Source organism: Lygodium microphyllum, chromosome 26 (assembly GCF_053477565.2).
Source record: "Lygodium microphyllum isolate KBCC chromosome 26, Lygodium_microphyllum_v1.1.10, whole genome shotgun sequence".
Lineage (NCBI taxonomy): Eukaryota > Viridiplantae > Streptophyta > Polypodiopsida > Schizaeales > Lygodiaceae > Lygodium > Lygodium microphyllum.
Window position 1 is genome coordinate 69948510 of NC_141160.1, and position 16531 is coordinate 69965040.

A 16531-nucleotide genomic window follows, 5' to 3' on the forward strand; every position below is an offset into this window, starting at 1 on the left:
ACATACATACATAGACACCAAACCCACCCACACATATGTACACACACACACACACACACACACAGAGGTGTGCTATAGCTATTTCTTAGTTAAAGAGAGACTCATGTAGTGCATTGATTTTATGAATTTCTTAGCTCTAGAAAGAGAGAGAAGCCATAGCATAGCATTGTTTAATGGTGAGCTTAAGTTAAGGTGTATGATAGGAGCATTCAAGTTAGAGAGAGAGAGAGAGAGAGAGAGAGAGAGAGAGAGAGAGAGAGAGGTGCTAAATCTATTTCTTAGCTATAGAGAGACATATGCAACCTTGTTTTGCTAAAGACAATACATGAACAATGGTAGAATGTAGCATCAATATGGGCAATACTCATCTCCATCTCATATGTATCATATTTTAGTATTTTCAATGCTCCTCCAATCTAACCTATAGTAGCACAAACACTTTCTAATGCTATCTATGGCCTTGTGTCTTATGCCTAATAATGGTGCTTATGTTTTTTATTTTATATACATTTACTTGGACTCCTTTGTTCTTGTAGTTGGATTGCTTCTCAAAAGCAGAGATTTCAGTGACATGATTATGTACATGTGTTATCAATGTAATCATGTAGAGTAGCCAGGGTGATCCATATTGTTAATACTATTAATGAGATCATATCATTGAGGAATCTCACTAACATGACTATGTAAATGCTCTCAATATAGCGATCATAATGATATCGAGCATTAGAATTACTACTAAGGTCATATGATTCGGTTCTTTGGGAGAAGGGGTGGGGATATCAAATGACAATAGCCTTTTGTTGATGTTTGGCACCAATTGTTTGTCTTACCAATACCCTCAAGTGAAGATATGTGTTACCATTAGTTTTCATAAATTAATCTCCATTTGTGAAATGTGTAAACATTTGTTCTCTCCTTTGATTAGGTAAAAGATTTTCCTCTTTAACAAGAATAATGAAAAGCAAACTTACATCATTTTCTAAGTTCATGGATACAATGTTGAGGAGCAACTACAACAACATGACATGGGAGGAGAGCTTATATAGTTCAAGCCTCAACGATGAGGATATGGGTATGCTATTATGAATGCCCACAACTGGCCAATTATTTATCCGCTTCCGAGGCGTGTTGGCAAGAGAGATTCATGTGGGCCTTTATTGTCGAGCTGTAAAAGATAATGCAAGTTGCAACGGGAGCAAGGGAATGGTGAGTAATCATTAAGCGCTCGCTCGCTGGCTATTCAGGCGGACTAGACCGTATCATACGGTGATGAGAAGGCGACGATGGTGGCTGGCCGCGGGACAGGGAGGCAGCGGAGAGCCGCACAGGCCGGCGTTGGGCTGGTATGAAGAGGCGTCGAAGTTGGTGAAGGGCGCCTGCTGCGGGATCTCTCCCCACAGATGGTTGTAGGACACATTGAAGTTGAGGGGCCCTTGGAGCTGCATGAAGGTGGACGGGATGCTCCCGGTCAGCTGGTTGTGGTCCAGAGATATGAATCGCAGCGAGGTAAGGTTGCCCAGAGAAGCGGGAATGGCGCCGGAGAGCTGATTGTGGTCCAGGCCGAGACTTTCCAGGTAGGCGACGTGGCCGAGCTCCGGCGGGATAGGCCCCGAGAGCGCGTTATTGGAGAGGTCGATCAAGGGTGTGATGTCGTCGGAGACACCCGGGAGCGCGGAAAGGCGCGCGATCCACTGAGGAAAAGGGCCCGAGAGGCCGCAGCCGCTGAGGTGGCCGGCAACCCCATCGGGCCGAGCGCCGACCGCGTGTCCGGCCTGGCCACCCTGCCCTTTCTCGGCGAGCTCCACCTCAGCGGCTGCGGCCTCTCGGGCCCTTTTCCTCAGTGGATCGCGCGCCTCCCCGCACTCCCAGTCGCCTCTCTCGACGGCAACCCCATCGGGCCGAGCGCCGACCGCGTGTTCGGCCTGGCCACCCTGCCCTTTCTCGGCGAGCGACCCCCAGTCGCCTCTCTCGACGGCCGGCCGGTGATGAGGTCCTTGGGCAGACCGGTGATGAGGTTGTTGTCCAGGTACAGATCCAAAAGCCTGGTGAGATTGGCAGTGAAGGCGTCGGGCACCACGCCCGAGAGGCGGTTGTGGGAAAGGTAGGCGAAGTAGAGGCTGGAGAGCTGGCCGAACGAGGCAGGTATGGGGCCATCGACAGCGTTATCGATGATGTTGATGCGCTGCAGGTTGGCCATCTGGTCTATCGAGCGAGGCAGAGGGCCGGACAGCTTGTTACGGGAGACGCCAGCTCTTGCAAGGCCGCCAGTCGGCCGAATTACACAACAAACTCTAGACCACTTACTATATAGAAAGTTTACACTATAACTAGGAAGAATAGCAACCAAACTAGGAAGAATGTAGAATTTTCTAGTTATAACTAGATAATTTTGTCATCAAGAATCTCTTCTAACTAGTAAATCCCTTTTTCTAGATAGTATCTAGAAAGTTGAAGCCTTATCTAGTAACATTATCTAGTAAGTTATTGTATATCTAGTAACAATATCAACATAACTAGGAAATTTTTGTTTTCACTAGTCATAACTAGCAAGTACTATCATCTAACTAGGAAATTATGGATAGTCTTTCAAGTTAACGTAGACCTACGATTTTGCTAGGTAAAACTAGTAAATAAATATTAGTTTATTTGAAATTTACATTTGTATATTACTCACTTATGAGCTAAGCTTTCAATTCCACACTTATAGCTATACTCACTAGTTTGTGTAGCCTATGCTTAGTCTAGCCTATCCATAGCTTATATATAGCCTAGCTTATACATTAGGCATAGGATAAGCACATGCTAGGTTAGGCATTGGCTCGATAATATAAAGTAGGAACATTATATGCTATGCATAAGAATACAACTTATATCTGGTATTTTTTAGGCACAAGGTAACCATAGAATAGGATAGGGTTGTGTTAGGCGTTGGCTCCTAGCATATGCTTACCCTATGTCTAAACTCTTCCTAGAATATGCTTAGACTATGTATACACATAGGATTGGCTTAATATAGTATGCCTAGTATTTTCCTAACTTGCCATATGTGTACCCTATGCCTACCCCTTGTGTATTTATGTTAGACATATAACCTATGTCTAGCCACTCTATAGCCTCTATCAGTTTGTTTGTATGAGGAGCCTATGCATTTACCTTGCCTATATCACTAATCCAATCTAAACCTAAGCCTAAGCTTAAGCTCTACCTTACTACGAGCCTAGCCCTAACACTAAACTTTAATATAGTATAAGCCTAGTATATATTGAGTCTAATTCTAATTTAAGGTAAAGAATATAGAGAGTAAGATAGGCTTATATATCATGTGTTACTTCTATAAAAATAAGTTGTATTTAGTCATTTTGTGGATTCTCATTAATTTTGGCCTATTTTAGTACAATTCTAACTTTTTATGTGTGATGATGATCATATTGTGCTAAACAGACGATAGTAGGCAATTAATTTGTTTTACTTTTGGTGAGCAAATAACTAGACAAGTATAGAGATGTAATGATTGTAATATTGATCACTAGTGGAGTGCAATGTGAAATTATTACTATTATGGAGATTGTTATCACATAAAGCTATTTATATGCTTTAGCTATAAAGCGATTGTACTCATCTATTTAGAGTTCATGGTTGTCTCTATTTTCTTTTATGTTATTCATATTCATTAAATGTTTCATTAATTAATTGTAATTATACTATTAAAAATAAAATATTAGAGCTAAGTTGAGGCTTATGTTAGAACTAAGCATTTTGAGTGCGATTGAGTCTTCCTCATTTACACTGTTTGCTAGTTATAATATGCTTTTGTAATTAATTTGGCTCAATTTTCCATTGCAATCATCGCTCTGATACCATCGAGTTGATTCTTACACATGGTCTATGATCATAGCAGCAAAGTAATGGTTGAAGTATTGGTGTAGTGAACCACTAAAATATTACACCACATACTTCATAGATTATCTTAAGGGACTGAGAATTAGCAAGATTAGTTCAAGAAGTTGATCTCTCACTTGTGCACAAGTAACTACCTTATTGACGAGTGGAGTGTTGTTCCCATTGTATCGAGTAGCATTTTTCTCACTTGGCTATAGATTGAGGTATACATGGCATCTCCCCTATATCATAAGTACCTACATGAGTCTCATCTTGCAACATATCTACAAGCTATCAATATTGTATGGGTATATATTTGCATCAACCATGGCTATGCATGAGCATTCACCACATTGGTTAGTACCCTTGAACCACACTGTCTTTTCCCTCTTCATCATGCGGAGCACACATTGCCTTTTTCACCTAACCACTTAAGCACCTTAGTCCACTCAGCTACTATCTAGATAGGCCACATGATTGTTTAGCCACATTGGAGAACGCGATCACTTGAAGCACATCGTCCTAACTACTTGGAGCACTTTGGCCACATGTTTAATTAGGCAAAAATTCAAGCACACTCTTCCACGTGCACATACTCAATCACATAGTCACGTAGTTGCACAATCATGCAACACTTTATTTCAACTCACTTTACCATCTCCACTCTCTTACCCTTGATCACGAGGCACCCTCTGACCACATTGAGAACTTCATTTTTTTATGACAATAACCTCACTCAGCAATTTAGGCCACATTAGGCACTCATGAATCACTCTAGGTAGCATTAGCACATGATTATATAATACTTAGACACTATACCACCATCACACTCTACTACTTAGTGCTCATAGCATAGTGATGTGAATGGTTTTGGGAATGGGAATGGGAATGGGAATGGGGATGTGGACTAGAATTGCCCTCCTTTGTCACCATCAAAGAGGGCTCTTATAAGTGGATGGGACTGGGATGTGGGTTGGTTTGAGGATAAGCTAGGTCTAGGATGGCAAGCTAGAAAATGGCCATCCCATGTCATTATGGCTCATAGCATTTTACTAAAGAACACCTTATCCACTCGATTACTTAGACATATTGAAGCAGATGATTACCTTATGCACTTAGGTAATATATAAGGCCAAAATTGCACGATTCTTGGACAAGAGTGCAAATACTTTCACACATTGTAGATGCATTTGTACACGCACTTTCAAGTACCTTAGGATAAGAACTAGGGTACAAGGTCTTTGGGGAAATTTGTACATGTGTGAGAGTAAGATGCAATACATTAGTCCACATGTATATATCGTGTCTGGAGAAATTGAAGTGCAAGTCTGGACACACAAGTACATTTGTATAGAACATCTAGTATGCATTGTGTAGAACATACTTTTATTTTATTTGAATTCTTCTTCAAGCTTTTATGTGGTTCTTTGAATATGAATTAGCTCTCTTATAGATTAGGAACCCTTCACATGAGCAAATCTTATAGGAAAAAGGATAGCATGCAATAATAGATTTTAGTGGGGATTAGAAGAATAAGGGTATATAGCACATGAAAGACAGCGTGGCAGAAGAGGTTTTAGTAATGGCTAGTAGGGTTTTGCATGTTTTCTACCTAATTAGCTATGAAGCCAAAGAAGCTTTGTAAGACCTCCATTGAGGCAGCATGATGCATATAGATGTCATCAAGATAAGGTTTCTTAAAAAGGACATCTGTGTTGGTGTTGCCTAGCTCTATGTGTATTCAAAGTGTGTTGCACTCGCAAAAGGAAAAGAAGTGTTTGACAAGTTCCCAGTACCAAACAAAGTCTCTTGAAGTGCCTTGATCACTAGAGATAGGCAAAGCATGGACATGATGCCGAAGCTTTGAGATGTTTTGGCAACATCTCAAAGGTGAGTGTCTACAAATTTGGTCACCCATACTTGCATTATGAAAGCTTGTATCAAAGAAGGGAAAAAAGATACATACCAAGGTACACAAGCTGGGGCTTATTTAGTCACTTTTGGTTGCATCTTCAAGGCATGTGGATGCATAGAAGTGGCATAGAAGGGCTAAGAAATACACATGATATAGTAGTTGTGGCATTGTATTGGTAGATATGTGCGTTGAACTTAGCTTGCTTGCAAAAGCACAATAAGTGTTTATTAAGCTGCCAACTCGAAATTTAGTTAGCTTACTAACCAAGCCAATGAAAGCCAAAGTTGGAGACTTTGATCATATATTGCATGACTCTTTACATATTGGAGGGATTTTGGAGCGCTAAATATTGGAGGGATTTCGGAGCACTAATTAATGGTGCCAGGTTACCATCATCGATCTAGACAAGATGCTAACCTATCCTAAAATGCACCTTTACTAAACTGCAAGGATAGATGGAATTAATATGATGCTAACTTAAGGGATGTGCATATGCCTTTGTAGATCTTATGAGAACATGGATCTATTGTGCTACACCTAGTTCCTTAATAAGGGATAAAATGTCTCAATATGGGACTTTCATGTTCAATAGTGTTAGGATGATGTCCTAGGCTTCTTTACTTTCTAAAGGATAGAGATTATAGCTATAAAGTGCTCTTGGTGAGGGGTGTGTGTGTGTGTGTGCACTACTTACTTAGTGTAATCTATACCTAATTCATGTGTACTTAATACTTTTGGTGACCTAGCCTTTAATTGAAATGACACACAAGGTTTTTCCTTTTAATATGTTGTCACCACATATGTTTCCTACAATGAAAAAAACTTGATAAATCTCATGAGTATCTTCTATTTGCTACTTGAGAAAACATAGCATCTACTCAATGGTAGAAGTCAAGGGTTGATAAAAAGGAACATTACATCTACTCAATGGTAGAAGGGAAGAAAAACTTTAGTCAAGGGTTGGTAGAAGGGAAATAACTCTACCTACCCCTTAATTCCCGCCAACGGATACTTCCCTCTCTTTCATATAGTCTCCATTCTTTCCTTCAACATCGTTTTATCCTTCTCCTTTTGTACTATTATATTCTTGCACACTCGTCGCCATATCAGTACTACCTGAGTGCCTAATCTGCAGCTACCTGTAAGCCAGAATCGAACGCCTTCTGCAACGCCTTCTTCTGCCTCAAATCGAACACCAGGCGCTTCGACGGCAGGACGTGAGCAACGGCAGGGCGCAGTACAAAGAGCTGGGATGTGCAGTGAGCGCCGTTGTTGCAGGGCGTTAATATGCGCGCGCTGCTATATTGCAGTACTGAGCTAGCTGGTTGCAGGCCGGCATTGTAATATACTGCGCGCGCTGCAGCTATATATGCGCCAGTGAGCTAGGGCGCGCTGTTGCAGGGCAAGCGGGACATCGGATCATCATATGTCCGCTGGCGCTCTTTGACTGCGTCCTGATCTGCATTTGCAAAGATGCAATCTCGATAATACTTTGTGCTTTTTGTCTGCACATCGGATCATCATATAACCTGTGCTGGAGAAGCAGTCTCGATCAGTTTCCTTTGATACACTAGTTGGCTGGTACTTTGCTGCACGAGGAGCTCCAATGTCGTCGCTCAGATCAACTGAACTAGTGCATTGCGCCAGATCTGCAGTGATCAGCGCTGACGTTGCAAGGCGTTGTGCGTGCGCTGCTATGCAGTGAGCTAGCTGTTGCAGGGCATTGTGCGCGCACTACTAATTAACGTGTACGGTGAGCTATTGCAATGCGCTGTGCACGCGCTGCTATACTGATCGAGCTGCTGTGATGGGCCCGTGCGCACGCTGCTGCGAAATGCTCATGTGCCCTGTGAGCTGTGCACTGCTGTGAGCTGCTCATGTGCCCTGTGAGCTGCATATTGTGCCCTGTGAGCTACTGTACTGCACTGTGAGCTACAGCTGGAAGCTAACATGGCCGCAGGGTTGAAGCGGGACATCGAGCTGTACTGAGGCGCTGTGGTCGTGAGCTGGACATCGAGCTGTATTGAGGCGCTGTGTTGGAGCAATTTACATCCAGCTTGGGCTTCACAACTTCTCTTGCAGTAGTTGGCCTTTATATAAGCAAAGGTACCAATCAAGTACAAGCCTTTACACTAGCTTTTGTATGATTTTGTAATTTCTCATTGGCTTTTACACTAGCTTTTGCAAAGCTTAGCTTTATTATAGTAAGCTAGAAAGTTGAAATTGTAGAAATAGTGAACTAAGATTCCAAGTATCACTTATTTTAGGAGATGTGGAACCATGCTTGAGAGAGGATAACTGTTGTGATGGGCTTTTTGGCCTTAGGGACACGATCTTCCTCTAGAAGTATGGTTGGTAGATCTCTCATTGGCTTTTGTCCAAGGTTCTACCAAGTTTGGTTTGTGATATGGCTCTCTTAGGAGAAAGAGGGGGAATCATGCATTATAGTTATTTTGTTTTGAGAGAGAAGTACATTAAGAAAATTGAAAAAATGTTACAAAATTGGCTTTTTATCATGAAGTCCAATTCCTTCATAATTAGACTCATTCTCACTTCAAGAAATGAAAACAATGTGCATAAGAAGCCTAGTCTCACATGACCTAAGAAGGTTTTTCTAGCTCATTTACTTTGTGTGCATAGCCATTCAAATCGCCATGTATGCCAAGTTAAGTGCCTTTTGGACTCTTACATTTCTACATTCAACTCATGTACATAGTAGGACACATCCATATTCATAATAGCACACTCTTACACCATGCATTGTCACCTAGGTGTGATCACTTGCTTGGGGATTTAGTCTAGTATTTTAATGACATACATCTCTACTAGGACCACCCTTTTAGCCTACAACCATGTTCCTTCTAAGATTCAAGAGTGTTCCACATGGGTGCTATGTGGGTTTGTAAATGTGGATTAGAGTGTTTTTTATGTGCTTCCCTACTAGTGCCTAAGTCGTTTTCTACTTCGCATATGAAACACCTTACAATACTGTTATTTACTGAAATATGCTTGCTCATTAGACATTATTGTGCTTGGGAAAGGATAACTGTTGTGATGGGTCTTTTTGGCCTTAGGGACACGATCTTCCTATCCAAGTAGGGTTTTTTAATATCCCCTTTGCTTGTTTGAGGAGATGTCTAACCATGCTTACAACCACCCTTTCAGCCTACAACCATGTTCCTTCTAAGATTCAAGAGTGTTCCACATGGGTGCTATGTGGGTTTGTAAATGTGGATTAGAGTGTTTTTTATGTGCTTCCCTACTAGTGCCTAAGTCGTTTTCTACTTCGCATATGAAACACCTTACAATACTTTTATTTACTGAAATATGCTTGTTCATTAGACATTCTTGTGCTTGGGAAAGGATAACTGTTGTGATGGGTCTTTTTGGCCCTAGGGACACGATCTTCCTATCCAAGTAGGGTTTTTTAATATCCCCTTTGCTTGTTTGAGGAGATGTCTAACCATGCTTACAACCACCCTTTCAGCCTACAACCATGTTCCTTCTAAGATTCAAGAGTGTTCCACATGGGTGCTGTGTGGGTTTGTAAATGTGGATTAGAGTAAGCTTGAAAACTAAAATTGTTAAGAGATTATATAAAGTTTTAATTGAATTGTATTCTTGTGGCACAGATGGCAAGTTCCTCAAGTGATATGAGAAGATGCTCATGCCTCTACAAGTGTTCAAAAACTAATCAAGGATGGCAGATGGTTAGTCGAAGTACTTTCTACCATCATAGCCGCCAAGATTTACTTGGTAATATGCATAGGAGAGTCGGTTTACAAAATCCAAACTTGACTATGGCCGAAGATGAGGAACAATTAACTGAAACTATAGATGGGCCCACAGAGAGGAGACAGGTTTGGTGCAATTGCATTTTATATTGTCATGGTGGAAGATATGTTGTTCCTTCTACCTTTGCTATTCATCAACAATTGAGGTTGAAATATCGAGACTTGGGACTCAAGATAGGATTAACGCCACAGAGCAATGATGATATAATAAGTGATGTTCATGATCATGGAGATCATGCATATAGTGACCCAGATCAACATTGTGAGGATAATGCTAACAATGTTGAGCACTTGGAAGAACATGATGAACATACCCATATACATGAAGACGTTGATCCAAGTAGTGCAAATGTGGATGGTACAGAGTCTTTACTTTGCATCCAGATACTTGAGAAAGTAATTGAGTTACAAGCTCTTTGGGATAAACATAGAGTATCTATTATAGCTCAAGATGAAATGCTTCAACTTTTGTTTGGTGATATGGGTGGCCAAAGAGTTGGAAAACGAGATAATGAGCCTTTGAAACCAAGCTTGAGTAAGCTCTTAGTTCAATTGCCTGAGACATGGGATGGGACCTTAGATGGAGTAAGGATTCCTGCATGTTGGGAGCAATTGATTACAATGTACAATGGACTTGGAATGATTCAATCTCAACGCTATAAGATTTGTGGAGGTACACGTGATAATCCTCATGAGATAGAGCTTTTTGAGCCTAGTAGAGAAGATCTATATGTGGGAAATGTTGAAAAGTGTTCTTGTCCAAGAAATAGAAGACAAAGCATCTTGAAACGTGATTGCTTAATTTGTTCTTCCAAGTGTCCAAGGTGTCAAAAGCTACGAAAGGATATGCTTTCATTTGACTATTTACCTATTAAGAATCAACTACAACTTTTAGTAAAAAGTAAAAGCTTTTGCCATGGATTTTTACAAATGTGGCGCCACAAAGAGAGATGGCTTGGACAAGCTGTTTCTATGCATCCAAACTCATCCTTTGAATTTTGGGATGGATCAAAATGTCGTGAGGTCCAAGATTTTTGGAATCCAAATGCAGAGTACGAGCTACCTATCATCTGCCAAAACTCAAGGTGTAATACTATGTTTTCCACCTTTCCAAGAAAATCAGAAACACTTCAGCATGGATGGAGCGAATCTACCAAGGAGTATATATTTATATGCAATAAGTGTCGTACTTTGAATAAACACCATCAACAATTATGCAAGGTACATATTTCACTAGTTATCTTTTCAAAATATGTATACCAAATCTAGTTGTGAACACATAGAATCATACTAGTTATTGCTCTATGTGTATTTGTACTAAATTAATTTTTTATGTAGGGAGAACCTCGAAACTTCTCTCTACTTCTACATTGGGATGGATTCCAAGCTTCTCGAACAACTCAAAAGGATTGTGGAGCAGTAGAAATTATGATTTTAAACGGTGGCAAAAGGTCTAGGGTTGGGATTCTTCCTGTATTATTTTTGCCACTAAGTAGCAAAAAGTTGATTCGCAATTCAAGCTTTGCATTCGGGATCCTTTTGAGACCATTAATAAAAGAGCTTGAGGAGTTATTCATTGAGGGAGTAAATGTTTTTTATAATTATCCAATTGAATGTATCTTTGATAATTCCGCTCAACAAACACAATTTTGCAAGATACATGCAATGTTAATGATGGTCACAGATGATCATCCAGCCCAATGCAAACTTGGAATGTTTAAAGATGGAGGACAATCCTTTTGTCGAAGGGATAAAGCTCAGGCTACCTTGGATAGTAATAACTCATCACTTCAAGGTCGCTATATTTATGATGGAAATAGATATCAAGCTCGGTATCCTCCAGAAAAACGTACCATAGAAGGAATGAAAGAAGCACTTTTACAATCCAAAAAAGCATTCACGCAGATTGAACGAGAATGTATACTCAAGGAAGCAGGATTATCTGGAGAGTCTATAATGTGGAGATTGCATGATCTATATGGTTTCAATTTATCATTGGATTTAGTCTATGATTCAATGCATATTTTTGCATTGAATGTATTCAAAAAATATATAAGTGCTCTTATGCAAGCTGCATCCAATGAGACAAAGAGAGAAATAGATGCTTGTGTTGAAAAAGTATTTTCCCTCGCTCCACAATCCATTCGAAATGGTCGTTGGCCATCCACTCCAAGCAAATACCATGATATTTTTAAGGCAGAGGAGAATCAAAAGTTCATCCAGTGGTGTTTACCGTATATTTTACTAAGAATTTCTGACTTACATAGAGAAATCTATGACTTGGGGATTCTTCTAGTAGATATATCCCATGGGTTTTATAATTACAGTCGCGACAAAGGCTGGTCAAAGGAAAGCATAGAAATGATGCGTTCCTTGCTTCTTTCATGGAGAGTAAGAAAGGAAGAGTCTATGGGGGAAAATTCTTCTCCTCTTGAGCATGTTGCAGGTATGAACCTTTATTAATTTAATATATCAATTTCTCATAGCCTCTAATAATGTAAACTAACATATTTTATTTACAGGGTTTGGAGAAATACTTGATGATGTTTACAGGCATGGAATGCATGATATCTATTGGTGTTATGAATTTGAACGTAAGGTACTAACATATGTTGGTATCAAGACCAATAAAAAAGACATGGAGATGTCGTACATTCATTATTATAGAAGAATACTATTTACAGAGTTTTTCTCAATATTACAGCAAGACAAGGATAGCCTTTTGCCACATGAGAGGACATTAAAAAGTGTTCATATGTGTTTATCAGTTCCTTCTTTTTTTGAGATAAGAAGTCGTGACGGCACATCATGCCATGCAACACATGAACAAGGAATCTTGGAGGTTTCGTCAGTCAAGAGGGCGAAGGAGCTATGGAGGGAGCTTGAAATAATAAATCAAGATATTGCATGTTGGAGAATGATAAAACAAAAAGGTATAGCGATACGACAAAAGAGAGGAATAATTAGACCACTTATTCAGGAGGAACAAAAGTATGTGGAGCACTATTGGTCTCTTGAAGAGAATTCTCTACAATCCCAACATGTGACAATGTATAAAAAGTTATTGTTCAATGGGGATGTTTATAAGCTTGGGGATGATGTAGTAGTTAAAGTTGATGAGCCTAACACTACTGTTGAAAGCATGGGTCATTGGAAGGCTCGTATTACATCATTTTTTTCAGTTCAATGGAATAGTGAGATCATGCTTTTCTTTGGGGCAGAGTATTATAAACAATGTATCATAATAAAGAGTGCTTACTTATCGAACCAACTACAGGAATGAGTCTGTTACAGAGAGAACGTCTTCCATTTGACTGGGATTGTGTAAGGCCTGTAAGCTCATTATTGCACAAGTGTATGCTTCTCCCTTTCACTAATAAGCTTATTGCTTATGAAATAAAAGATCTCTCACCCAGGACAAGACTGCTTCAAGTAGGTGAAGTTGGATGTATTCCTCCTTGGCTAGAGAAGAATGATATTGTGTTGGCATAACAAAATGGTAAATATTAGTTTTAGAGATATATGAAACTTGGATTGATCTAATAAAATAAATGTTATAAAAAATACTTACATTTATAAGCATGTATATAGTCTATATAGACATGTCTTTTTTGCATAAATTTAGGATATCCATGACACTGGAAAATCACATAATTCTCCAGAGGGTAATATTGCTCTCCTCCTTTTCCTTATCAACCATCCATGTATTATTGTGATACAACAATTCCAGTCCCTCGTGCAGTTATCCTCTATAGAAACTTTCCATAAGTTATTTTGATTGTGATCTTTCTCCAACCATGCTAATTTGCATTCTTTTTTTTCTCTATCCACTTCACGTATCACTGCATGTTTGGTTAAATTGTTATTCATATCCATAGATTACTATCTTAAATATTATGTTTATTTGACTTGTATGTTTTTTTTTCAGGTTATATTTTACGATGGCGTCTAATGAAGTCATGGCTGTAGATACACCAACATATGAGCAGATATTTTTGCCTCCACCATCAAACAATCGCAATCTTAATAAGAAATATGGAAGAAAATATCTCATAGCATATTGTCGTAGTACACAAAACCAAATTTATTGTGCAAATCAAGCTACTGTAAGATGTTGGGTGAAATATGTGGAAGAAAAGTATAAAGATCTGCGACATAAGCTTGACTTGCAACAAGAGATAAAAGATTACATTGAGTCTAAACATCATGAGATTAAGCCACTTGAGTTTCCAGGGGCAACTTATATTTGGAGAAAAGAAGACATCTACCTATATTTCCTTCGAAATATGCAAACAAATAGAAAATTCAAGAAAAAAAAGATGAGACACTTATCAGAGAGCTCCTCTATGGTACACTCTTTTACATGTATTAGAACTTACTTTACTTTTTATGCTCCTTACAATTCAATGTCTTTTACAGAAATCAACTACTTCTATAGTTGGAGAGGATACTATAGGTGATCAAGAAGTTCAACAGGTTTATTTCAAAAAAATTATTTTTATTTTAGAGTGATGTTTTTTTAAATTATGATTTGGTTTACATAAATGTACTGACATAAATTGCACTTTTTTGTTATATAAAAAAAAAACATTGCAGCAATCCCAAGCTTTTAACAATGAAGAAAATGAGGGTTTGGATCGTAATGCATGTGGCACAATAGAGGTTTGTCAATAAAACTATGATATGCACCTCATTGATCATTACTTTTTGGAATATTTATGTTTTTTATTTGAATACTGAGTTTTCTTTCAAACAAGATGGAGATAGAGGATGTTTATCGTCCAGAACTACCTTCACATACACAAGATGATTCAAATCACACAAAAAATGACGAGAATTTTGATACGGTGAGCATGATATTTATAATTATTTTTTATAAAAAAATTGGATAATTTTACTAACATGTTTCATTTTCTTTTAAGGATGACATGCTCAAGAATTATAAATCATTTACCGACCTTCTTGTACATGCTACACAGGTTAGTTATTTTTAATGCTTTGTAAAAATTAAATATTAATATATATCATATTATAATTTAATAATATTATTTTTAAAAAAATTATAGATTGAGTAGAACACTATGTTGGCAAATAATGTTATAGTTCTAAATCGAAAAAGCAAGCGAATCCCAAAGGTACTAAGATATTTCTCTTTCTTTTTATCTCTATAGTTTGGATTAAAAGTTATCTTTACTTAATCAATTTATTTTTATCTTATAGTGGAGTGAAAAGATGAAAGATAACATGAAAGAAATGAAGAAAAAAGCTTCAAGGGATATAGAGAATCATAATAAATCCAAGGTATTTTGAGTGTATCTTAAGATAAATATGGATGTCTTTATTTTGGTAATTTAACCCTTTTATGATGCTTAATAGGGGATTGAAAACTCCAATGTGCGGCTAGCTAGGGGCCATGCTAAGACACTTGATAAATCCCAATCCTCTCAGGTTATATGTGTTGTGTTTATTTAGTATACGTGTGTATTGCTAAATATGTAAATATAAATTATTTTTACTAAAATGATTTTTTTGGAATTGCAGAGTATGTTGAGTGAGGTGGATGAAGAAACGATCTTGTTAAAATACTTGGATATTGCTACGGTGAATGAGCTATATACATCATTAAAATCCACTTTTAACATCATTAAGAGAGATCCCACTTTCACTACAAATCGTACAGAGCATAATGTGGATGCCATGAGAAAGGCTATAGTACAGTGGTTGGTGGTTCAAAAACGAGTTATAATCAAAGATACAGTCATTGGAAGTTTAAGCCTAGATGATGTTAATGTAGTAGAATAGGGACAATTTGGATTTCACATTATAGTATGCCACTTTTGTATTGTGGACATTGGCAAAAAATCTATTATTCACTTTTACTTTATTAAAATCACTTTTTAAATAAAGTATTCTTCTATTATTATTTATATCAAACATATAAAAATGTCATTCTATGAGATTTTGTTATATCATTATATGCCTCCTATATGCTAAGTTGTATGATAAAGTTACTACATAGATGTTATATGTTATAATTTCTTATATGGTAACTTTTTCGATGAAGTTACTATATAGATTATTTCTATTTATGAAGTTACTATATAGATTATTTCTATATAGTAAATTAACTAGAAAAATCTTTCTATATTGGAAACTATCTTTCTAGATTGGCAATCTAGTAAAGTTTGATTTTTCCTATATTAGACTCTTTCTAGTTATGTGGAAATCTAACTAGCAAATTCTCTTTTTTTTCCTATATAGTAAGTGGTTTAGAGTTTCTTGTGCGAAGGACTCCGGGATGGAGCCGTGGAAGCTGTTCCGGCCCAGGCTCAGGGTCTGGAGCGCGGACAAGGAGCCCAGTGAAGGGGAGAGGGTGCCCCGCAGGCCCCCATCGGAGAGGTCCAACCCTGTCACGCGGCCTGTGGCGGCGTCGCACGTGACGCCCCTCCACCCGGAGCAGCAGTTGGCCTTGGACGCCTGCGCCTTCCACGTGTCCAGGTAGCCGGACGGGTCCCCAGTCACGGCCGCCTTGAAAGCGAGCAAGGCCGCGCGGTCCTGGGCTGCGCAGATCGCCGTCCCTCTCGGCCTGTTGCAACACTACGGCGCCAGCCCAGTACAGAAACACCACTACTCTAATCAACCGCACATGATTAGTCCTCCTGCGCTCGTGGACATCGGCCGGCGCCATCGCGCGGAAATTTAGTGTTAATTTAACGTCGTAATGGCGTGCAGACACTAACTGATCGCCCTCCTGCACGAGCTAGCTAATGGTTGATTTCTGTAGGTAGCCTGCTGAGAGGTCAGCTCGAGTCTCAGTAGGAATATTGCTTGCCCAGCCCTACTGAGATACCTGAAAATGTAACTTGATTATACAAAAGATTGTAGATAAGATATGCGCCCGTTGCCATTCCTGATGTCGATGAGAGCTTTATTTATACATGCG

The 16531-nt window shown here is 38.9% G+C and overlaps 1 protein-coding gene across 1 annotated transcript; it reads right to left on the reverse strand.

The window, feature by feature from the left end:
• Positions 1-1107: 1107 nt before the first annotated feature.
• Positions 1108-16276, reverse strand: LOC148013379 (uncharacterized). The gene is made up of 7 exons (XM_087667883.1): positions 16230-16276; positions 15881-16174; positions 7657-7825; positions 7286-7528; positions 6911-7090; positions 1931-2299; positions 1108-1691 (listed from the first exon to the last, which is right to left on the reverse strand). Exons 1-7 carry the CDS (start codon positions 16274-16276, stop codon positions 1260-1262), a joined length of 1734 nt encoding a protein of 577 aa, XP_087524009.1. The 3' UTR covers positions 1108-1259.
• Between the last annotated feature and the right edge of the window lie 255 nt (positions 16277-16531).